At 45.1% G+C, this 24,960-nt stretch overlaps 1 protein-coding gene across 6 annotated transcripts in view; it reads right to left on the bottom strand.

Annotated features, from left to right (window-relative positions):
• Positions 1–22,936, bottom strand: part of OGDH (oxoglutarate dehydrogenase) — a 96,893-nt gene extending 73,957 nt beyond the window's left edge. For 2 of the 6 annotated variants that reach the window (XM_050783373.1, XM_050783372.1), the window contains exons 1-2: positions 22,783–22,936; positions 7,209–7,457 (exon numbers count right to left, since the gene is read on the bottom strand). In XM_050783373.1, the coding sequence (XP_050639330.1) occupies positions 7,209–7,430 (222 nt within the window). In that variant the 5' untranslated portion in view covers positions 7,431–7,457; positions 22,783–22,936. Of the gene's footprint in view, positions 1–7,208; positions 7,458–8,885; positions 8,956–22,782 lie in introns of all 6 variants that reach the window. The other 4 variants (XM_050783377.1, XM_050783374.1, XM_050783376.1 and 1 more) reach the window with 3 other exon arrangements.
• Between the last annotated feature and the right edge of the window lie 2,024 nt (positions 22,937–24,960).

Genomic DNA, 24,960 nt, shown 5'->3' with positions numbered 1-24,960 from the left:
TCCATGGATTCAACCAAACGTGGATTGAAAACAGTTGGAAAAAAACCGTCTGTACTGAACATGTATACTTTTTTTTTCCTGTTATTATTCTCTAAACCACGGATCCCCAGCCCCCGGGCCATGGACCAGTACTAGTCAGTGGCCTGTTTGGAACTGGGCTGCACAGCAGGAAGTGAGCAGCAAGGGAGCATTACCACCTGAGCTCCGCCTCCTGTCACATCAGTGGGGGCATTAGATTCTCACAGGAGAGCCAACAGGATTGTGAGCTGCGCATGCAAGGGATCTAGGTTCACTCCTTACGAGAATCTAACTAATGCCTGATGATGTGAGGTGGAACAGTTTCACTGCGAAGCCATCCTCTCCTGATCCCTCAGTCCATGGAAAAACTGTCTTCCACGAAACTGGTCCCTAGTGCCAAGAGTTGGGGACTGCTGCCACAACAATGAAGTATAACAACTATTTGCATAGCATTTACCTTGTATTAGGTATTACAAGTAATCTAGAGATGATTTAAAGTATACGGGAGAACGTGCATAGTTTATATTTCATTTTATAGAAGGGACATGAGCATCCTTGGATTTTGGTATCCTCAGTGTGCCCTGGAACCAATCCCCTACAGACACCAAGGAATGACTACATGTATTTCTTTTTTTTTTTTTGAGACGGAGTCTTGCTCTGTCACCCGGGCTGGAGTGCAGTGGCCAGATCTCAGCTCACTGCAAGCTCCGCCTCCCAGGTTTTCGCCATTCTCCTGCCTCAGCCTCCAGTACAGCTGGGACTACAGGCGCCCGCCACATCGCCCAGCTAGTTTTTTGTATTTTTTATTTTATTTTTTTTTTTTTTTTTTTTTTTTTTTTTTGAGACGGAGTCTCACGCTGTTGCCCAGGCTGGAGTGCAGTGGCGCGATCTCGGCTCACTGCAAGCTCCGCCTCCTGGGTTCACGCCATTCTCCTGCCTCAGCCTCCTGAGTAGCTAGGACTACAGGCGCCCGCCACCGCGCCCGGCTAATTTTTTGTATTTTTAGTAGAGACGGGGTTTCACTGTGGTCTCGATCTCCTGACCTTGTGATCCGCCCGCCTCGGCCTCCCAAAGTGCTGGGATTACAGGCTTGAGCCACCGCGCCCGGCCGTTTTTTGTATTTTTTAGTAGAGGCGGGGTTTCACCGTGTTAGCCAGGATGGTCTCGATCTCCTGACCTCGTGATCCACCCGTCTCGGCCTCCCAAAGTGCTGGGATTACAGGCTTGAGCCATCGCGCCCGGCCTTGACTACATGTATTTCTGATAAGTCATTCATAAATCAATTACATAAAAGATTAAAATACTCAAAATGTATTCCAACCGCCCAACTGGCATTGCCTAAAATGCCTTGTGAATTACTACCAGAAATAAATAACTTGAGTGGCACCAAAGTGTTCTGCAGATTTTTCAACACAGCTGTTCCTTGTCACGTGAACACATCAGCTCTCCTTATGAGTACGTCATACTTCCACATACCCACTGTGGGAAGCCCCTTCACTGCACATGCAGCAGCTAGGAGGGTAAATTGGAGCAGGGCTCCTGCCAAGGGAGGAGCCCCAAGCCAGGACAGAACTGTGGGTACCACAGTCCTATTTTTCAAAGTGAGGCCAAGGCAGTTTCAACATTGCAGAGTTGAAAAGGCCGATATCACCCCATAATGGGACAGCGTGTGTATCTGTGCTTTTCCTCCACTTAGTTTCACTCATAGAAAATACCAGTACTGTGTTTCATAAGCATGGAAGGAGGAAACAGAACGGTGTCGACAGATGAGCAGCGAGGCCAGACTTAGCAGCGGGCCAACAGCCTGCACCTGTAATCTGAACACATAGAGCCCCTCCCTCCTGCAGCGACCACATGTACACACTTTAGGAGCTGACATGTGAAAAGTACAAGAAGAAAAAACCATCAAGAAATGGGCATCAGGCATGGTGGCTCACACCCATAATCCCAGCACCTCAGGAGGCCTAGGCGGGCGGATCACCTGAGGTCGGGAGTTTAAGACCAGCCTGGACAACATGGTAAAACCCCATCTTTACTGAAAACACAAAAATTAGCCAGGCGTGATGGCGCACGTCTGTAATTCCAGCTAGCTGAGAGACTGAGGTACCAGAATTGCTTGAACCCAGGAAGCGGAGGTTGCAGTGAGCCGAGATTGCGCCACTGTACTCCAGACTGAGTGAGACTCGTCTCAAAAAAAAAAAAAAAAAAAAAAAAAAAAAGAAAAAAGAAATGGGCATCAGTTAACAAGAACAGGGAGGCAGGCTTTAGGGAGATGGGCAGGGCAGAGGAAGGCATAGAGCAGAGGAAGAGCCCGGAGGTACAAAGCAAGCTGTGGGAAAGCCAAATGGCTAAGAGGGCCTAGAAGAAAAGCAGGGCCAATGATGGCACCCTCAAGGCAGCCGCTGTAGGCACTGTTGGGAGAAGAACAGGCCCCAGCTCCTTCCACTCCCTCAGGACCTAATCCTGGCTCTTCCTCAGCAGGGCCAGAACCTGGCAGATGCATTACAAGGAACTTAACATTATGCTACGGCTATAAGTGGGCACCTGTCCCTACAAAACAAAATGAGACCAACACCCAGACTCATGGGGGCTTAGCAGTTCTTAATTACCTGTTTGTCTTAAACATTATTAACAAGGATAACTTAGCTCTGACTGTGTCTTAAAGACACAAATAAAGGTAAGATGTCACCATTTGATGTGACCTCAAACGTGCTGAGACCCTAATGAGGAAGGCTTTATATGCTGACAGCCCAGGCCACTGCTGAAGCTTCTTAAGAGGGATCAGTGAGGAACACAAATGCCAGACTATAACAGAGACAAAAGTCTAGGATAGAACCAAAGGTAGGAACAAAAGGGAGATGGCAGATGGTCCCACCACAGAGACAGACCCAGGTCAGCTAGTTAACCAGATACTGCTCTGGGGAGTGGGTTTAGGGTAAAAAAGGTACTTGCAGCTCTGATTTGCTAAAATATTTTACCACAAATATAATTTTCATAACAGTTAAGCATTTTAAAAGTTTTTTTTAAGAGGCTGGGTGTGGTGGCTCACGTCTGTAATCCCAGAACTTTGGGAGGCCAAGGTGGGAGGATTGCTTGAGCCCAGGAGTTCAAGACCAGTCTGGTTAACATAGAGAGACTCCGTCTCTATTTACATTTTTTTATTTTTTAAAACATTTTCTATTTTATTTTTAATAGAGACAAGGTCTCGCCATGTTGCCCAGGCTGGAGCCTCCCAAAGTGTAAGGATTACAGGCATGACTCCTACTTATGTTAAAAAGTTTTAAATTAAAAAATAAATTAAATTAAAAATAAGGACTACAACAACCAATTATAAAGTATAAAACCAAATGTAAAAAAATAAGTAAAATAAAAATTAAAAAACAAAACAAAACAAATGTAAAAGGACAGCTTTAAGAGAAGAGTAAATATTTAAACATAGACTGAGAAAAAATTATATTAGAGGATTAGCCTGTTAAAGTTTGTTGGGCGTGGTTATGAAAACATTTACTTATCAGTTAGTTACACTGATGCATATATGCCAGAAATGACACAGGTCTGGAATTTGCCTTAAAATACTCCAGTGTCTACTCCTCAAACCCCAAACAAACCAACAAATAAAAAAGTCACTGGGGTAAGGAACAGATTTTTAAAATACCTGCAAAAGGTGGACAGCTGTTGAAGCTGTGTGACCAGTCTCCTCACAAGGTTTATCATCTACTCTTCTCTCTACTGCTATGTATGCTTAGAAACACTGTAACACAGATGTAAAAGTAACAATGGGGCTGGGTGCAGTGGCTCGCACCTATAATCCCAGTACTTTGGGAGGCAGAGGTGGGCAGACTGATTGAGGTCAGGAGTTTGAGACCAGCCTGGCCAACATGGTGAAACCCCGTCTCTACTAAAATACAAAAATTAGCCCGGTGTGGTGGCATGTATCTGTAATCTCGGCTACTCAGGAGACTGAGGCACGAGAATCACTTGAAACAGGAGGTGGAGGTTGCAGTGAGCAGAGATCACCTCACTGTACTCCAGTCTGGGCGTGAGTGCAGGCTGGGCTGAGTGAGACTCCGTCTCAAAAAAAACAAATAAATAAATAAAATAAATAAAAATAAAAATAACAATGGGAAAGTGTGCCAAAGGGCAGGAGGGGAAGATGTTAAGTTTGTTCCTTTTCTGCTGTATATGAGTTTAGTCCTTGCAGGCCCCGTTAAGCTCTCTGAAAATAAGTACGGAATCTGACCTCAGGACATTTCTGATGTTTAAGCAGAAGATGAGATAGATGATCTATCTAAATCCTACAGCACTTCTAATTGTATTATCTCTATTTAAACAATTATTATCTCTATTTAATCTATGTGTTCTAAAATAAGAGCACAAATAAAGTAAAATAGCTCTAAGGCTATGGATCCTAACCTTTCATGGGTGACAGATGCTTTGAAAATTGGACAGAAGTTATGGATTATCTCCCTTGAAAAACATGCACACAGCCAGGCTCTGTGGTTCACGCCTGCACTTTGGGAGGCCAAGGCAGGTGGATCATGAGGTCAGCAGTTCAAGACCAGCCTGACTAACATGGTGAAATCCCGTCTCTATTAAAAATACAAAAATTAGCCAGGCGTGATGGCACAGGCCTGTAATCTCAGCTACTCAGGAGGCTAAAGGCAGGAGAATCACTTGAGCTTGGGAGGCAGAGGTTGCAGTGAGCCGAGATCGCACCACTGCCCTCCAGCCTGAGTGACAGAGTGAGACTCCGTATCAAAAAAAAAAAAAAAAAAAGGAAAAGAAAAAGAAAGAAAAACATGCACACACCACATACTGGGCCTAATTCAACTTAAAGAGGACCCACCTTGTCGTCTGGGACGGCAGAGGAGTGAAGTCCCTGCCAGATGACAACCGGGATTGCTGGAGGGCACGCCCACTGATTTAACCATCCTGTCCCCTCCCCTCTACAAGCAGGGAGGAGTAGAGCATGCATGTGAGTACCACACGGTGCCCCCTGGAGATTCCTGGCAACAGAAACAGGCATAAAGACATAAAGCCAGCATGCCCCTACAAAAACCATCTTCAAAGGCTTCCAGCAGGAGCAGCTATGATGGCAGCAGGCCCAGTGTCCACAGCACTGTGGCCACACCGCTCACAGAGTGCACCTCTTACCCATGAATCATTGAGGACCAAACCTTCACAAGGACATGCAGTCTCAGCCAGGTGCTCTTCACCTTTCAGACACTAGGCACTGTCATTTAGGAGCTACTGACTCCAAATCCTAACATCACTGAAAACAACTTGGTTGGTTCCAAGAAAAGGTTATGTTTGAGAAAAGGAAGGTAAAAGAATAGGCCTGTGCACATAACAGTCCTTGATTCTGAAACCTCAGGGCTCAGTTTTATTCTAGATATAATCTACAGCTGTAGTCGTGTGTGTATGTGTGTGTGTGTGTGTGTGTGTGTGTGAAATCTGCCACAATCTGCAACCACAGTCTTCAGTAACATCCATGACATTAAAAGCAGGGGCCAGTTTCACACAGCACTTCTTTTGGGTAATTTGTTTACAGACTAGGGAAATAAACTACAGATTTCTTACAGAAAACCAGGTCTCACCTTGCCCAGGAAGCAATGCTGCTCCTAGGTTGCCATGGAAACGGGGAAGGATTGGGTTAGAGTCCCACCACTGCTGGGCAATAAGGCTGAGACAAAGCGGCATTCCTGAAAAAATGGGACCTGGTGGCCCAGCAGTCACAGGAATATACGCCCCCCTGCACCTTTTTTTTTTTTTTTTTTTTTTTAATTTTAGAGACAGGCTCTCCCTCTGTTGCCCAGGATGGAGTACAGTGGCACCATCATAGCACACCGTAACCTCGAATTTCTGGGCTTCAGCAATCCTCCCGCCTCGGCCTGTGGAGTAGCTGGAACTGCAGGCATGTGCCACCACACCTAGCTAAATTTTAAAAAAACAATTCCTAAGTGTCACTAATACTTAAAGGGAAAGCTTGTTAACAGGAGCCCAGTGGAAGCAGACTACCTTTTGGCGATAAGCCCCCAAGATTCAAGAGTAGGAAAAAAAGCCAAATTCACAGTGAAGATAAGCAATGTTGGCTAGGCACGGCCTCCAAGCTGAGTGCCTTGCTCATGCTACCTCCTTTCATTCTCCCAACCTCTTACAGATGAGGCACAGGAGCTCAGAAACGCTGGGACCCACCCTCTTATTACTATACTATGCTGCTTTCCCAATTCCTTCAGGAGGCTGGCTGCTTTCCCTGAAAATCAAGGAATGGTTAGCAAAACCTATAAATATTCACTGGCTCAAAATAGAATAAAGGAATTCTGTCACAAGGCATGACTTGGCCAGGCATGGTGGATTATGCCTGTAATCCCAGTACTTTGGGAGGCCAAGATGGGTGGACCACTTAAGGCCAGGGGTTCGAGACCAGCCTGGCCAAGAGAGTAAAATCCCATCTCTACTAAAAATACAAAAACTAGTCAGGCGCGGTGACGTGTGCCTGTAGTCCCAGCTACTCGGGAGGCTGAGGCACAAGAATCTCTTGAACCCAGGAGGCGGAGGTTGCAGCAAGCTGAGATCCACTGCACTCCAGCCTGGACAACAGTGGGACTCTGTCTCAAACAAAACAAAACAAACAAAAACAAAAACAAAACAAACAAAAAAAACAAGACATGACTTACATCAGCAATCATGTGGTGAAAAGTTTAGAAAATGCCCTTATATGTAATACAGAGAAGTTAGAAACAGGAAAAAAATAGGAACATAATGATCTAAAAGGCCATTCATACAGAAATTACATGAGGTGACTAAGGCATGTTACATATGAAAGTATCCTCTCCAGACAGAATGGAGGAGCTTCCTAAGGTCCTGCTCTTTTCCACACACGTTCTTTTTTTCTTCTTTCTTCAGAGGCTTCATCCTGAAGCAGCCCTTGCGGAGATTCTGGAGGGTCACACACATGCTTCTTCACATCCTCGCAGAGTTAAGTGCAATGTCTACCGCTGGACGCCAATCCAGGGACCATGGCTTCTGCTGGGGCCATGCTGGGTCCGATACAGATGTGGTGGTTGGTACGGCGCTTCAGTTGCCTGCCTGCCCGCTGACTCCTCAGGACGCACACACTTACCTGGTGACCAGTCAGGAACAGGCCAATGCACCAACATGAGGTAGACCGACGGCCCTGCGAGCCTTACCTTATGTACACTTTTGGGGTTTTCCAGCCAAGCACAGTACATCTCCTCCACATAGTTCGAACTAGTCCCACTGAGAAAGGGCTCAGCAGCAACAGGTGCAGAATAGCACCGAATCTGTTGAAATGTCCTAGCTGCTGCTGGTCTGTTTTGTGAAAATGTCTTAACAGTCTGGGAAGCCGTCAACGGCCTCAACTTAGCAGCACAAGTCCTTAAATGAAACATTTTTGTCCTGAAGTTTTTCACAACTGCCTGTATAAAAAAAAAAAAAAAAAAAAAGAAAAGAAAGAAAGATTTTAAAAATGAGCATTTAAGACAAGGCTACTAGATCCTGATGCTCTAGAGAAAGGATTTTTTTTTTAAAAAGCTACTAGAAAAAAACAAAAAACAAAACTTGTTCAACTCTTAACTGTTGAGGAGAAAGACCCTGGCCTATAAATACATTCACAAGAATACTACCTGCTCAGTGCCACCAGTTCATGTGCCTGAGAGCACAGCAGAGCCGTGACTGTGTGAAACTCACACACACTCTTGCACCGACTAATACAGGATGCCTGTGCTAGCCCAAGGAAGGTTAGTGTACAGTTGCAAATATTACCATCTTCACTTAAAAATTTAAATCTTGGCCAGACTCAGTGGCTCACGCTTGTAATCCCAGCGCTTGTAATCCCTCCTTGGGAGGCCGAGGCGGGTGGATCATGAGGTCAGGAGATCGAGACCATTCTGGCCAACATGGTGAAACTACATCTCTATTAAAAATACAAAAATTAGTTGGGTGTGGTGGTGCACGCCTGTAGACCCAGCTACTTGGGAGGCTGAGGCAGGAAAACTGCTTGAACCCGGTAGGCGGAGGCTGCAGTGAACTGAGATTGCACCACTGTATTCCAGCCTGGCAACAGAGTGAGGCTCTGTCTCAAAAAACAATAAAAAAAAAAAAAAAAATCTAGTTTAAGGGCTGAGATGATAAAATATACCATGTTCTTTAAATTTACATATTATATATATAAAACAATTAGAAAAAAGGCAACAAGGATTTAGAATTAGGATTAATTGCAGAATAAGAAAAACATTTCTAATCTGTCTAGAAATTACTGAGTACCTGCTGTACTTACGATATTACGGAACATACAAAGAAATTAGAAAAATACTTTCCTTACTCTCAATTCACCCTTGAGCAGAGGGAAAACAACAGAGAAAAGATTGCAGAGGAAACACTGAGTACTTTAGAGGCGCAGAATATCCAGCAGACCTGTGAAAGGATGGGCTCCTTCCAGGTGGGTGTGTCTCAGGGTAAAAGGACATGGATGGGAAGGAGGGAAGAGGAGGCACTGCATGTGGCAGGACCCACAGGCGGAAACAGAGATGGGAAGAGCCAGAATCTCATGGTACTAGGAAGGGTAAGGAAAAGCCACAGAGGGATGTCCAGTGTCCCACCCACCACCTCCTGCACTCAGCCCCCTTTCATAAGCCATGGGGAGCCAGGTCTGAGCAAGGGAGACGTGGGTGGGCCCTGCAAAGATTGAAAAGAGCACATGGAGCAGTTCAATAATGCCTGCCTGTCCTGGGTCCTCCATGGTGAGTAACTCCACACATCTGACTCATGCATAAACCCAGAGGTTCCCTGTAAGGCAGGCATCAGCTCTTTCACTTTACAGATAGCTTCAGTTTCCATTCCCTTACATTTCATCCAAGGTCACAGGCTACTAGCAGCAGAGTCAGGATCCAAGAGGAAAGTTCACAAGGACGCTGCCTGTGGGAAGAAAGGTGCTTGCTGGCCTACATGGTTGCTCATGAATTTGTCTCAAAGCAGGCGCCCGGGTTGTAAAGTTGGAACTAGACCCCGTGTCCACACCTACCCGAAGGAAATCCAAGCTCTGAAACATAGTGTGAATTGTTACATAAAATATCTTCTATATTATTTATTGGAACCTTCCTCTTGGCCCAAATATGCTCAGGATACACATTAGGGACACCGAGAGAGGGCTCAGAGTGTCCTGCATTCATCTCTGGCCTGTTCCACTGAGAAGAGATAGGTCAGCAAGAGGAAACAGCAGAACATATTCTTTAAAAACAAACAACACAAACAAAAACTTGCTCCTTACAAATTAAAGGTAAACAAGCAATATATTCTGGATATAATTAGGGAATGCAATTTTTACTCCTGGGTTTTTACTTTAAAAATCAAAAGTTTTAAGTTAATTCAGTAGTTCTTCCTACCTCCAACTACACTCCAACTTTTTCCACTGATATATTTAAGGGAAACAAGGAGCCCTAACACTGACAGCAAAAATACTACTGTTGCTTCGTTTTATGCTATTTTTTTTTTTTTAAATTTCTCAGGCTCAAAGGAAAATGCTCATTTTTTTCCTTTAATGTCATTATCTAGGCAACATTAAACACCCAATTGCCTCTGGGTTGGGTTTCTCCCAGAAAACAATAGCATCACCTCATTAACCATCAGTATTCAGTTGCTGCAACAGCCCAATTAACAGGCACCGAACTGACAACTGTAAAACACCCATTTCATCTGTTCTTCCCAAAGTGCCCCCTTCAACATGATCCTGTTTAAGTAAATCATGACATTTTGCTATCCACAATCACTGAATCTGACAAACAGTTAAGTGCTGCCCAGCAGAGCTGCCAGGACAGCTAGACTTTTTTTTTTGATATGGAGTCTCGCTCTGTAGTCCAGGCTGGAGTACAGTGGCGTGATCTCGGCTCACTGCAACCTCCCCATCCCGGGTTCAAGCAATTCCCCTGCCTCAGCCTCCCGAGTAGCTAGGACTACAGGTGCGTGCTACCACACCTGGCGAATTTTTGTATTTTTAGTAGAGACAGGGTTTCACTATGTTGGCCAGGCTGGTCTCAAACTCCTGACCTTGTGATCTGCCTGCCTCGGCCTCCCAAAGTGCTGATATTATAGGCATGAGCCATCATGCCCAGCTGAGATTTTTAAACTTTCTTTAAGATGACTCATGGGAAGAGGTGCCCTTCAGCAGATGGCTCAACATCCCCAACTCCACCCAGGAACAGCCAGGACAGCTGTTTGCTGTCCACACTCTGACAGACCCACAGAGCCAACACTAACGCAAATTTCCAATTCTGGTAAATACCCATTCTTCACCTTTCTCTATTACATAAAATGGCATAAGAAGATATTAAAAGCCAAGCACAGTGGTTCATGCCTATAATCCTAGCACTTTGGGATGCCAAGGCTTAAGGACTGTTTGAGGCCAGGAGTTTGAGACCAGCCTGGTAGTGAAACCACGTCTCCACAAAAAATTTAAAAGCTATCAGGGTATGGTGGCACATGTCTGTAGTCCCAGCTACCCAGGAGGATGAGGTGGAAGGATCGCCTGAGCCCAGGAGGTCAGGCTTCAGTGAGCTATGATCGTGCCACTCCACTCCAGCCTGGGTGACAGAGCGAGACCCTATCTCTAAAAAAATAAAAAACAAACAAAATATATTAAATACAAGAAGAAGGAAAACTGCAGGCCAGTCAACATTAGGTCTTGAAATTCAACTTAGAATTCTGTAACTGATACTAAGTCAACTTTAAGAATAGTATGTTATTTGGTAGAGACATTCAATTGTTTAAAACGCTTTTTCTGAAAGCGCCTCTGAGCTGTCCAAAATATCTAAGTGTTTTGAATTTTGGTTTAAAACAGGAATGTCCAATATTTTGGCTTCGCCGGGCAACACTGGAAGAATTGTCTTGGGCCACACATAAAATACACTAACACTAACGACAACTGATGAGCTTACAAAAAAAAAATTGCAAAAACATCCATAATGTTTTAACAAAGATTGCGAACTTGTGTTGGGCCACATTCAAAACTGTCCTGGGCCACGTGGGCTGGAGGTTGGACAAACTTGGTTTAAAAGAATATTTCTATTTAAATGGGTGCCAACTCCATTCGGTGAGGAAAAGAACAGTCTTTTCAAATGAAGGTGCTGGGACAACTAGAGCTCCACGTGTAAAGAAGAATGAAGTCACACAGTCATATACAAAATTCAAAATTGATCAAAGTCTTGAGTGTAAGAGATAAAACTATAAGATACTTAGAAGTTTTATAACTTCCATGAAGTAAATCTTTGTGACCTTGGTTCAAGCAATGGATTCTTAGTTATGACACCACCAGTATAAACAACAAAATAAAACCCACAAATTGGATTTCATCAAAATAAAAAACTTGGCCAGGAGCGGTAGCTCACGCCTGTAATCTCAGCATTTTAGGAGGCTGAGGCAGGTGGATAACTTGAGGTCAGGAATTCGAGACCAGCCTAGCCAACATGGCAAAACCCCATTTCTACTAAAAATACAAAAATTAGCTGGGCGTGGTCATACACGCCTGTAGTCCCAGCTGCTCGGGAGGCTGAGGCAGGAGAATTCCTTGAACCCAAGAGGCAGAGGTTGCAGTGAGCTGAGATCACGCCACCACACTCCAGCCTGGTTGACAGAGTGAGACTCTGTCTCAAAATAAGCAAAAAAAATAAAAAATAAAAAACTTTTGTGCTTCAAATAACTTATTAAGAAAGAAATGATATAGATGGGAGAAAATATTTGCAATTATCTGATAAGGAACTTACATACAGAATATATAAAGAACTCTTATAATGCAACAGTAAAAAAAAACAACTCCATCAAAAAGTAGGCAAAGGATTTGAATAGACATTTCTCCAAATAAGATATACTAATAGCCAATAAACACATAAAGTTACCATATAACTCAGCAATTCCACTCCTAGATATATAATCAAGATAAATGAAAATGTACGTCCACAAACAACTTGTACACAAATGCCCATAGCAGCATTATTGGTAAAAGTCAAATAGTAGAAACAACTCAAATGTCCATCACTGATGAATGGATAAGCAAAACATGTTATATCTATAGAATATAACAGCATTCTGCAATGAAAACTAAGAAGTGCTGGCGCATGCTCCACCTGGAGGAACCCTGAAAACATTATGCTCAGTAAAAAGAAGCAGATGCAAAAGACATTATGAGTCTATTCCTCTGCTCTCACACAACAATCAACACAGAAGATTTCTGTGACTAAATGTATGAGGAATTCTCCCTACCAATAAGCAATTCAAGTCTGCTGCTACCTACCTGGAGATGGCATCAGATACCACAGGTCAAGAGCTCAATCCCACAAGGCTGCCCCCTATTTCCGATGTAATAGCAAGCCCCCAGTTGTCTTACTTGTACTTCTGGCCAACCAGCTAGAAACTGGAGATCTCATGACCCCCTCCTTTGGTTCAATAAATTTCTAAGAACTCAGGGAAATACATACTTACATCTACTGTTTTTTTCAAAGAATATAACATAGGATGTGGATTAAGAGTTGCACAGGTCAAGGTGTAGGATGGGATACGGAGTTTCCATACCCTCCCCAGGCATCCCACCCTCCAGGAGTCTCCACATGTTCAGCTATCCAGAAGCTCTCTGTACCCCATTATCTTGGGCCTTTTATGGAGACTTCTTTGGATACACATGACTGAAGCATAGATAACCACGTAGATATGTGATCAGACAAAAAGGGTATGATCTAATACCAACAGACTGAGTGGGGAAACCCAGCCAGGCCTGTTTGTTCAGATTCTTCTTGGTCTCTCTGTGCAGGATTCCTTCCTGTGCGTGTGAGGCAGGACTCCTGAAGTGGGTGTCTTGTGACCTACAATCAGACAAGGTAGGTCAGAGAATTTCTTTATGGCCGGCTCCAAGACAGAACAGTGGGGGAATATTAGAGTATATTTTTAGTTTCTATGGCCTCCCTCGGGGAGAAAAAGCAGCAGGTGAAAGGAGTGCCACAGGCCTGCTTCTGGGGCCTAAAGCACCCCAACATTATAACGAAAGACTGTCTTTCACCTTTATCACTCTGAAGCTGTTTGGAAGCTACTTCAGGAACCAAGGATAAATACTTTAACAAAATACAAGCTTATTTTAGTCACTTAGGAAATAACAAGAGCTATGGGAGTTATAACCAGGAATCATGGACAAAAACCTATATACCTATAATAATATCACATTCCAGAATAGGCAAATCTATACAGAGAGAAAGTAGATTAGTGGTTGCCCGGGGCTGGGGCAGAGGAATGAGAGGAGGATGAGTGACTCAGTGGATACAGGGCTTTCTTTTTGGGAGGAGAGGATGAAAATGCTCTAAAACTAGATTGTATTGATGGTGTCACAATCCTCTAATATACTGAAAAACATTCACCTTACAATGTAAATGAGTGAATTGTATGGTATGTGAATTACGTCTCAATAAAGTTATTTTTTTAAATGTGTAAGAAAAAATGTAACTGAACTTATCACTGCACATGAAAATGATACAAGTTGTAATTCATTAATTTCAAGATACAAGAATAAACACATACATTTGGGAAAAGTAAGTTGTAAAAAGAAAAAAAGTAAAAACCAAAGGAAAATTAGTTTTCAGGTGTTAAATGCCCTGCCCTTAGGAAATGATATACTTAAATAGGGTTCTGTCTGAAACACGAAGCCTTTGAGGTCTATGCCTTGAATTTCCCCAGTTGGGCAGGAGGCACCCTATCCCAGGGCACAAAGAATGAGGGAAATAAACCGACTACTGACGCCTATCAATATGACGTTGGCTAGGTAGAGGGGTAATTAAAAAGGCAAGACCGAGCAAAAACAGTCTGCTGTTTCTCAGCAAATGAGTCTTTGAGAGAAAAAAAACGACACATCATTATATGATCCTTATACCCTATGAGTGTTAGCTGGCAACCATTTTAAAGGACAACTCATCCACTTTCTTTTTTTCAGTTTCGGACTCAATCTTTCTGATGAATCATGAACACAACATTCGCTACAAACCTATGGCTGTTATCTCATGCCTGCAATTATTTTTTAGTAGTAATACAAAGAACTCATATACAGAGTACAGCTATCAATTCTCCCTTATTGGCTGAGAATCTCAAAGAATTTAGTATCTTTCACTAGTGACACCTCATTACACAAAAGCTGAGGGACAGGGAAGTAGTGAGGATTACTTTTAAACTGTAAAGTTTTTTTCGGTTGCTAGTGGAAACAATTACTAAGCCTGCAAGTACAGAGGCCTCCTGACACCAAGTCACCATGTGAGCTTTCCTGGGCCATATAAGTAGAGACAGTAATTACTCCTAACCTCCTCATAATGTCTTTTTGTAACTGTAACACAAATATGAAAGCACTTTGAAAACTTGAAGATATATCTACGACTAAAGAAATGGTTGGGTATAGTAGCTCATGCCTGTAATCCCAGTACTTTGGGAGGTCAAGGTGGGTGGATCACCTGAGATCAGGAGTTTGAGACCAGCCTGGCCAACATGGTGAAACCCCGCCTCTACTAAAACTACAGAAAAATGAGTTGCGTCGCATGGTGGCAGGCGCCTGTAGTCCCAGCTACCTGGGAAGCTGAGGTAGGAGAATCGCTTTAACCTGGGAGGTGGAGGCTGCAGTGAGCTGAGATCTCGCTACTGCACTCCAGCCTGGACGACAGAGTGAGACTCCGTCTCAAAAAAAACCCTCTCTCTCTCTCTCTCTCTCTCTCTCTCTCTCTATATATATATATAGAGAGAGAGAGAGAGAGAGAGGGAGTGTGTGCAGAAAAGAAAAGGCAAACTAGTGATATAAAAAGTTCCAGTTTCTGGCCGGGCATGGTGGCTCACGCCTGTAATCCCAGCACTTTGGAAGGCCGAGACGGGCGAATCACGAGGTCAGCAGATCGAGACCATCCTGGCTAATACGATGAAACCCCATCTCTACTAAAAATACAAAAAATTAGCCGGGTGTGGTGGCAGGCACCTGTAGTCCCAGCTACTCAGGAGGCTGAGGCAGGAGAATGGCATGAACCCAGGAGGCGGAACTTGTAGTGAGCTGAGATCACGCCACTGCACTCCAGCCTGGGCGACAGACCAAGACTCTGCCTCAAAAAAAAAAAAAAAAAAAAAAAAAAGTTCAAGTTTCCAAGATATTTAAACCTAAACATTAGCTAATTTGGAGTGGTGGTCAACTGGTAACTTCCAAAACATTAGTAGGCTGTCTCCATCATTTAGCACAGAAGCTTTTTTAGCTCACCAATCATGGGCCGTCACCACTGGTAGTGACTGACACCTCTCTGATCAGATCCCTGAGTATGCTTCAGTATATAGGTCTGAAGACTGTTCTGCCCCTTCCCCGAGACGTGGTCCCATGGCATCAGAGATGCCCATGACTGAAGTGGTATAAATAGGTTGACAGGGGAGGGTGTACATAAATAGGCACTTTTAAAAGGTATTGATATTAAATCTTTATGGAAAGCAGGACAACTTTTCCAACATCTTATTAAAGCATATATAAAAGGTCTGTTTCCTGCTAAATATAGCTAAAAACACGAGGTACTACATTTAAGACAAAACAAGACTCTGAAGGGTGGAGAGAAGGAAGCAGACTGGCTAGGAACCAGAGGACCCAAGGAAAGAGGATTGAGTTTTTTGTTGTTGTTGTTGTTGTTTTTATCAGGGTCTTGCTCTGTTGCCCAGGCTAGAGTGTAGTGGCATGATCTCGGCTCACTGCAGCCTGGACCTCCCGGGCTCAAATAATTCTCCTACCTCAGTCCCCCAAGTAGCCGAGACTACCACAGGCACACATGACCATGCGTGGCTAATTTTTGTATTTTTTATAGAGACAGTTTCCCCATGTTGGCCAAGGTGGCCTCGAACTCCTGACCTCAAGTGATCCGCCCATCTTGGACTCCCAAAATGCTAGGATTATAGGTATGAGCCACCACACCTGGCCGAGCACTGAGTCCTTGATTTTCTTTTTGCTTCATATGTCTCAGACCTAGGTACTGGAGAAGCCTACAATCCAGAAATGCCAATAGGTATAGACAAAGAAAACTACAAACAGAAACCTGTTCTCTCTAGCCAAAGGACCAGGAAAAGAGCAGCAAGATGGAACACTTTTAAAGTTTTAAAGAACAATTGCTCTACTGCAGCCAAACTCCACAGGAAACTTCCTCACTCCACTCAGCTGATGTCAGAATAGAGATCAGGGACTTTCATCCCCACCTGGTGAGTAATGAGTCCTCCGCAACTCACTCCCTGATAAGTCAGTGGAGACCAGGCAGGGAGTCTGGATTTCAATCCCATCCAGCAGTAATGAAGCAGCACCCCTCCCTTCCCAGGCAGAGTGATATCACCAAGGCCTAATGGGGAACTCTTACAGCCATACAGCAGTAACAAGGAATCCCTTCCCCCAGACACCCTACCCAGCAACAATGAGGAAGCAGCCCCTCCCTGCCCCAGCAGAGGAAGCCTGCATTACTTAGAGATTTAAACAAGATCAAGAGTCCATAACATAACACCCAGAATGTCCAGGTTGTAAGTCAAAGATCACTCTTTACATCAAGGGCCAGGATCATCTTGGCTGGGGGTGGTGGCTCACAGCTGTAATCCCAGCACTTCAGGAGGCTGAGGTGGGTGTTATTACTTGAGGTCAGGAATTCAAGACTAGCCTGGCCAACATGGTGAAGCCCCATCTTTACAAAAACACAAAAATTAGCCTGGCATGGTGGCACACGCCTGTAATCCCAGCTACTTGGAAGGCTGAGGCAGGAGAATCTCTTGAACCCGGGAGTTTGCAGTGAGTCGAGACTGCGCCACTGCACTCCTCCAGCCTGGGCGACGGAGAGAAACTTCGTCTCAAAAAAAAAAAAAAAAAACAAAAAAAGACAATCTACAGACACCAATACCAAGATGACACAGATTTAGAATTATCTGACAAAGATTCTAAAAGAGGCATCCTCAAAATGCTTCCACGAGCAACTATGAACATGCTTGAAACAAATGAAAAAGTTTCAGCAAAGAGAAGATGTAGAGAATAAAATAGACATTTCAGAACTGAAAAATGCACTAAGCAAAAGAAAAAAAACTTAAGCATGGGTTAAATGGCAGAATAAAGAAGACAGAGGAAATCACTGAACTTGAAGACAGAACAAGGCCTCAGGAAAATAACAAAAGATCTAATATTTATGTCATCGGAGTCCCAGACGAAGGCATAAGAAGGGGCTGGAAAAACATTCAAAGAAATAATGGCTACAAATCTCCCAAATTTGGCAAAAAGGCATAAAGAACCCCATGCAGAATAAACCCAAATAAATGCACACCAAGACACATCATAAACAAATTCAGAAAACTCGATACAAACCCCCCCCAAAAAACAACAACAACAACAAAAAACCTTGAAGGAAGCCAGAGAGAAATAGTGCATTATATACAAGAAAAGAAAAGAAAAAAAAAATGCCTGTAATCCCAGCACTTTGGGAGGCTGAGGCGGGCAGTTCACCCCAGGTTGGGAGTTTGAGACCAGCCTGACCAACATGGAGAAACCCTGTCTCAACTAAAAATACAAAATTAGCCGGGCGTGGCAGCACATGCCTGTAATCCCAGCTATTTGGGAGGCTGAGGCAGGAGAATCACTTGAACCCGGGAGGTGGAGGTTGCAGTGAGCTCAGATCATGCCATGGCACTCCAGCTTGCACAACAACAGCAAAACTCCATCCCCCCTAAAAAAAAAAAAAAAAAAAAAAAAAAAAAAAAAAAAAAAAAAAGACAGGGCCGGGCGCGGTGGCTCACGCCTGTAATCCCAGCACTTTGGGAGGCTGAGGCGGGCGGATCACAAGGTCAGGAGATCGAGACCACGGTGAAACCCCGTCTCTACTAAAAATACAAAAAAATTAGCCAGGCGCGGTGGCGGGCGCCTGTAGTCCCAGCTACTCAGGAGGCTGAGGCAGGAGAATGGCGTGAACCCGGGAGGCGGAGCTTGCAGTGAGCCGAGATCGCGCCACTGCACTCCAGCCTGGGCAACAAAGCGAGACTCTGTCCCAAAAAAAAAAAAAAAAAGACAGGTGGCTGGGCCCGGTGGCTCACACCTGTTATCCCAGCATTTTGGGAGGCAGATGCGGGCAGATGACTTGAAGTCAGGAGTTTGAGACCAGCCTGGCTAACATGGTGAAACCCCATCTCAACTAAAAAAATAAAAATTTGCCAGGTGTGGTGACAGGCACCTATAGTCCCAGTTACTCAGGAGGCTGAGGTGCAAGAATAACATGAATCTGGGAGGTGGAGGTTGCAGTGAGCTGAGATCACAACACTGCATTCCAGCCTGGGCGACAAAGTGAGACTGTCTCAAAAAACAAAAACAAAAACAAGCCAGGCGCAGTGGCTCACGCCTGTAATCCCAGCACTTTGGGAGGCCGAGGTGAGTGGATCACAAGGTCAGGAGATCGAGACCATCCTGGCTAACATGGTGAAACCCTGTCTCTACTAAAAACACAAAAAAATTAGCTGGGCGTGGTGGCACGCACCTACAGTCCCAGCTACTCAGGAGGCTGAAGCAGGAGAATCACTTGAACCCGGGAGGCGGAGGTTGCAGTGAGCTGAGATCGCGCCACTGCACTCCAGCCTGGGCGACAGAGTGAGACTCCATCTCAAAAAAACAAAACAAAACAAAAAAAACAGCCAGGCATGGTGGCACGTGCCTGCAGTCCCAGCTACTCAGGAGGCTGAGATGGGAGGATTGCTTGAGCCTGGAAGGTAGAAGCTGCAGTGAGCTGTGATTATGCCACTCTACTCTAGCCTGGTGACAGAGTGAGACCTTGTCTCAAAAATAATAAATAAATATAATAAAGAAAGGTGGCTGGGCGTGGTGGCTCACGCCTGTAATCCCAGCACTTTGGGAGGCTGAGGGGGTGTCAATCACGAGGTCAGGAGACCCAGACCATCCTGGCTAACACAGTAAAAGCCAGTCTCTACTAAAAATACAAAAAAAATTAGCCGGGGGTGGTGGCACGTGGCTGTAGTCCCAGCTACTTGGGAGGCTGAAAAAGAAGAATCGCTTGAACCCAGGAGGCGGAGGTTGCAGTGAGCCAAGATCGCACCACTGCACTCCAGCCTGGGCAACAGAGCGAGACTCCGTCTCAAACAAACAAAGATGAAAATATCTGCAAACTACATATCCAACAAAGCGCTGGTATCTAGGATACATTAGAAATTCTCAAAACTCAACAGTTAACAAAAACTGAACAATCTAATTACAAAATGGACAAAATATATGAACAGACATTTCACCCAAGAGTATACAGGGGCCAGGTATGGTGGCTCATGCCTGAAATCCTAGCACTTTGGGAGGCCAAGACAGGAGGATCAGTTTATCCCAGGAGTTCAAGACCAGCCTGGGCAACATAGCAAGATCCTATCTTTTCCAAGAAAAGAGAGAATAGACAGATGTCAAATAAGCACATGAAAAGATGTTCAACATCATTAGCCATCAGAAAAATGCCCATTACAACCACAAAGAGACATTACTACACATCTATGGAATGGCTATAATAAAAAAAGTAACATCACCAAACGCTGGCAAGTATGTGGAGAAACAAGATCATACAGTGCCAGTGTGAATGCAAAATAGTACAATCTCTCTGGAAAACAGTTTGGCTGTTTGTTAATAACTAAACATGCACTACGACTTATGACTTAGTGATTGTATTCCTGGGCATTTATCTTGGAGAAATGTCAATTCATGTTCACATAAAAACCTGTACATGAAGGTTTGTAGCAGCTTTATTTGTAATAGCCACAGAATGGAAACAGTAAAGATGTCTTTTAATGGATAAATAAACCAACGGTGGTACATCCATAGCCCAGCTTCAATAAAAAGGAATGAAGTACTTTTCTTTTTTTTTTTTTTTTTTTTTTTGAGACAGGTTCTCACTCTGTCACTCACGCTGGAGTGCAGTGACGCGATCTTGGCTCACTGCAGCCACTACAGCCCAGGCTCAAGTGATCCTCCCACCTCAGCTTCCTGAGTAGCTAGGATTACAGGAACGCACCACTGCATCAGGCTATTTTTTTCTTTTTTTTTTTGTAGAGATGAGGTCTCACTATGTTCCTCAGACTGGTCTTGAACTTCTGGGCTCAAGCGATCTGCCTGCCTCAGCCTCCCAAAGTTGCTGGGATTACAGGCGTGAGACACTGTGCCTGGCCAAGGAATGAACTACTGGTACACGCAAAAACCTGGATGATTCTCCAGGGAATTAATCTGAGTGGAAAAAACCAATCCCAAAAGGCTCTATGAATCCCTTTATTTGGCATTCTTAATATGCCAAAATTAGGGAAATGGAGAACAGATCAATGGTTGTCAGGAGTTGAAAGACTGGGAATGGGAGGGATGTGGGTGTGGCTATAAAAAAGCAATGGAAGGGATCCTTGTGATGATGGGAATATTCTGTATCTTGAATTTTACTAATGTCAACATCTGGTTGTGATATTTACTACAGTTCTGCACAATGTTAGAGAAGTGGGAAAGGAACGCAGGATCTCTCTGTACTATTTGACTGCATAGAATAAATTTTTATGTACAATTTCTTAAAATTTTACTGTTCTTAAATTTATCAATAATTTGTACAATGATCTCAAAATAAAAATTACCTAAAAATCTAAAAAGTAGATGATACTGTAGTTTTCTCTTTCCTTTTTTTTTTTTGACCTGGAGTCTCCCTTTGTCACCCAGGCTGTAGTGCAGTGGCGTGATCTCGGTTCACTGCAACCTCTGCCTCCTGTGTTCAAGTGATTCTCCTGCCTCAGCCTCCCGCTGAGACTACCGGCCCACGCCACCACGCCCTGCTAACTTTTGTATTTTTAGTAGAAACGGGGTTTCACCACGTTGGCCAGGCTGGTCTCAAACTCCTGACCTCAGGGGATCCACCTGTCTTGGCCTCCCAAAGTGCTAGGATTATAGGTGTGAGCCACTGCGCCTGGTTTGTTTTTTTTGTTGAGACAGGATCTCACTGTGTCACCCAGGCTGGAGTGTAGTGGTGCAATAATGGCAGCTTGGACCTCCCCTGGCTCATGCCATCCTCCAACCTCAGCCTCCTGAGTAGTTGGGACTACAGGTATATGCGGTATATGCCACCATACCCTGAGAATTTTATTTTTGGTAAATGCAGGGTATCACTTAGGTTGCTAAGGGTGGTGTCCTTGAACTCTTGAGCTCAATCGATATTCCTTCCACAGTCTCCCAAAGTGCTGGGATTACAAACGTGACCCACCACGACTGGCTGAAATTGTGCACGTCAAATGGGTGAACTGCATGGTATGTGAATTTTATCCCAATAAAGATATTATTTAAACAGAAAAAGTAACTGAAATGTGAAAAGTGTGCTTAAAAAAAAATAATGAGGGGCCGGGTGCAGTGGCTCACGCCTGTAATCCCAGCCCCTTGGGAGGCCAAGGCGGGTGGCTCACCAGAGGTCAGGAGTTCGAGAACAACCTAGCCAAGGTGGTGAAAACCCATCTCTACTAAAAATACAAAAATTAGCCAGGCGCGTGCCTGTAATACCAGCTACTCGGGAGGCTGAGGCAGGAGAATCACTTGAATCCAGGAAGGCAGAGGTTGCAGTGAGCCGAGATCATGCCACAGCACTCCAGCCTGGGCGACAGGGTGAGACTCCATCTCAAACAAAACAAGACAACAACAACAAAAAATGAGCATACAGTGACCTTTATTCAACTTTCCAAGATCCAGTCCTCAGCTAATTTACAAAACTACAATAGTGGTATATACTATCCTAGGTCTACACGGCAAAGTACAGTTTGTTGCAACTAATGCTGCCTTATACAAAAAGGCTTTATCCTATGCCACCCATCCTACACCCAGCTGTTCAGAGCAGTGTACCTGGAAATCAGCCTCAGGGTACGGACTGCAAGACATGGCACAAGGAAACCCTAACACGAAGTCCTATATTCTGGGCAAAGGGATGGGGATGGCAGGTGGGACGCACTCGGGTCAGGGCGAGGGCACGGCAAGTTTTCTATTAAATCTCGGTAGGTTAAAACTCATATCCATGGTCTGATACATTTTCGAGGGAAAATGGTGCTTGAAAGATGTTTCTACGGAAAACAAGCTTCATCTCAGTCAATCTGTTCGTCCCAACTTTGGGCAGCAGGTGTGGGGGCGGGGCCAAGGTCTGCGCCGTAATCTAAACAGGCAGTCCCACCCAGGGCCACCCCAAGGCTAGATGCTCCGACGCGACTCCAGCAGGCCACACTATCTTTCGGACAAAGCGACGCGGTCCTCACAGGCGGGAAGGAGAGTGCGTCCCGGTCGGGAAGGACGCCGCCGGAGAGCTGCCTGCCCACGTGACGCCCGCGGCGACCTTGGCGGTCACCCTTGCGGACGCACCGCCCTCTCCCTCACATCCGCCGCCGCGCCCGCCCCTCGCTCTACCACCGCCAATGGCGCGTCGCTCCGCGCCCCGCGCGACCTCGGAGCGCGCTCGTACCCGCCAATCTCCGCCCGCCGGGCGGGCCCCGCGGCGCCATTGGCTACCACGGCCATCCATCAGGTCCCGTCCCTCCTACCACCCTCCGTCAGCCCCACTCCATCCAGCTCCACTCCCCTGTCACCGCGGCACCCGCAGCACCAAGGGCGCGGAGGCCTCGCCCTTTACCGCGATCTCCAACCCCGGGCCGCCAAGCGCCGCGCTACCCAGCACTGAGACGGGCGCAGCGACAGCGCAAGGTTACCTGTCTCCGGCTCAGCTCCACCCGAATGAGGCGCCGACACCCCACTCCGGGGCTCTAAACTCTCGGCCCCGCCCTGGCGTATGGCGTCAACACGTAGCCCTCCCCTGGAGAAGAAGGTCCTCCCCTCTTACAGTGAACCGATTCGTGACGTCACAGAGCCGCGCCGGACGTCACAGCGCCGACTACGCAGTTGCGGAAGCTTGGGCCGGCGGGAGCGCAGCTGTTTGCTCCGCTAGAGCGATGAGCTTGAGTGCATGGACTTCCAGCGGCTTCTACGATCATAAGTAATTTCTAAAACATATCTCTAGTGCCTGGTAGGAACCTATCAAGAGACAGTTGGGTTGATGTGAAACTTAGCGCACAAAAATAAACAATTTAAATAACAGAATCTCCGTTTTTGAGATTGTCCTGGGTCAGGCTTTGTGACAAGCGCTTCACCGGCGCTATTGGTAACAGCCTGTGAGATAGGTATTCCTGTCCCCGGTCTACAAATGACAATAGGCAGTGCTGGAATCTTGCCCGGGATCTTGCCCGAGTTGTCTTGACTTTAGAGCTACCTATCAAAGATAAAACCCGGCTATTAACCTGTCACAACCTGTTGATTGTAAGATGTTCCCTATTTTAAAGTATTAAAATTTGGGGAAAGGCCGGGCGCGGTGGCTCAAGCCTGTAATCCCAGCACTTTGGGAGGCCGAAGCGGGCAGATCACTTGAGGTCAGGAGTTCGAGACCAGCCTGGCCAACAGGGCAAAACCCAGTCTCTACCAAAAATTTTAAAAGGCCGGGCGTGGTGGCCGGCGCCTGTAATCCTAGCAACTCGGGAGGCTGAGGCAGGAGAATAGCTTGAACCTGGGAGGGAGAAGTTACAGTGAGCCGAGATCGCGTCACTGCATTCCAGCCTGGGCGACAGAGTGAGAATCAGTCTCAAAATAATAATAATAATGATAATAAAAGTAATAAAATTGGGGGAAAAGTATCTCAGAATTGATTAAATAATATCGCAAATTATATTCACTCACATATTGAGAAAGCCCCTTGCACTTGTTCAGTCTTACAGCCAGGAGAAAACCTCATTTCATATTCATGTCTTTAACCTCACTTTTTCTTCTTTCCCTTTTAGATAGAGATCAGACTTTAGGCTCAAAGCTTTCAGTGGGCAATATTATTATATAAAGCTAGACCTTAAACTGCTTTGTATTCATGATTTTGGACAGTTTATCTTTGTTATTTGTGGCAGGTAATACTGGTTTTCTTATTTACATTAAAAATTTTTTCCAATAAATGGTTCTATTTAAAGAAGATGTTAACCATTGTAGATACTAGTATAGGAAGGCAGCATCCAAATAACTGACATTAGGGAAACGCTGTTGCAGACTGTCTTGAATGTTCTCCTGAATATATTTTCCCAAGTAGATAACTACTTAAAGACAAGGATTTTGTCATGTGGCACACAGCAGCAGATATTGGGGTGACGAGGAACAGCGATCCATCAAGCACGATAGTCCCATAGAGAACACAGATATCTCAATTGGGCCAGTATTCAGACCAAAGCTATGCCACCCACAGGTGGGATATGATATAGACTTAAAGCGACTTATAAAAGGGAAAAGTCAAAGAGGTGTTTTTTTGTGTTTTAAATGGGGAGTATAGGCCGGGTGTGGTGGCTCATACCTGTAATCCCAGCACTTTGGGAGGTGGAGACGGGCGGATCACCTAAGGTTGGGGGTTCGAGACCAGCCTGACCAACATGGTGAAACCCCATCTCTACTAAAAATACAAAAATTAGCTGGGCGTGGTGGCGCAGTAGCTGGTAATCCCAGCTACTCAGGAGGCTGAGGCAGGAGAGTCGCTAGAACCCAGGAGGTGGAGATTGCAGTGAGCCGAGATCATGCCATTGTACTCCAACCTGGGCAACAAGAGCGAGAAACTCCGTCTCAAAAAACACACACACCCAAAAAGGGGGCGTATAAGTGCTTATGATAGAACAAACTTAGGCTAATGTATGTGACAAGGATCTAGAGACTGGAAGAAGGTAAGAGACCAGGGTATAAACTTCAGTATTCTTTTTTTCTTTTTTTTTTTTTGTAATACGGTAAAAATGCATGTACTAAAAATTTGCAGCTGGGTGCAATGGCTCACACTTGTAATCCCAGCACTTTGGGAGGTGGAGGCGGGATGA

Source organism: Macaca thibetana, chromosome 3, assembly GCF_024542745.1.
Source record: "Macaca thibetana thibetana isolate TM-01 chromosome 3, ASM2454274v1, whole genome shotgun sequence".
Taxonomy (NCBI): domain Eukaryota; kingdom Metazoa; phylum Chordata; class Mammalia; order Primates; family Cercopithecidae; genus Macaca; species Macaca thibetana.
The sequence above is the reverse complement of the archived record's forward strand: the minus strand, read 5'-3'. Positions and strand labels throughout refer to the sequence as shown.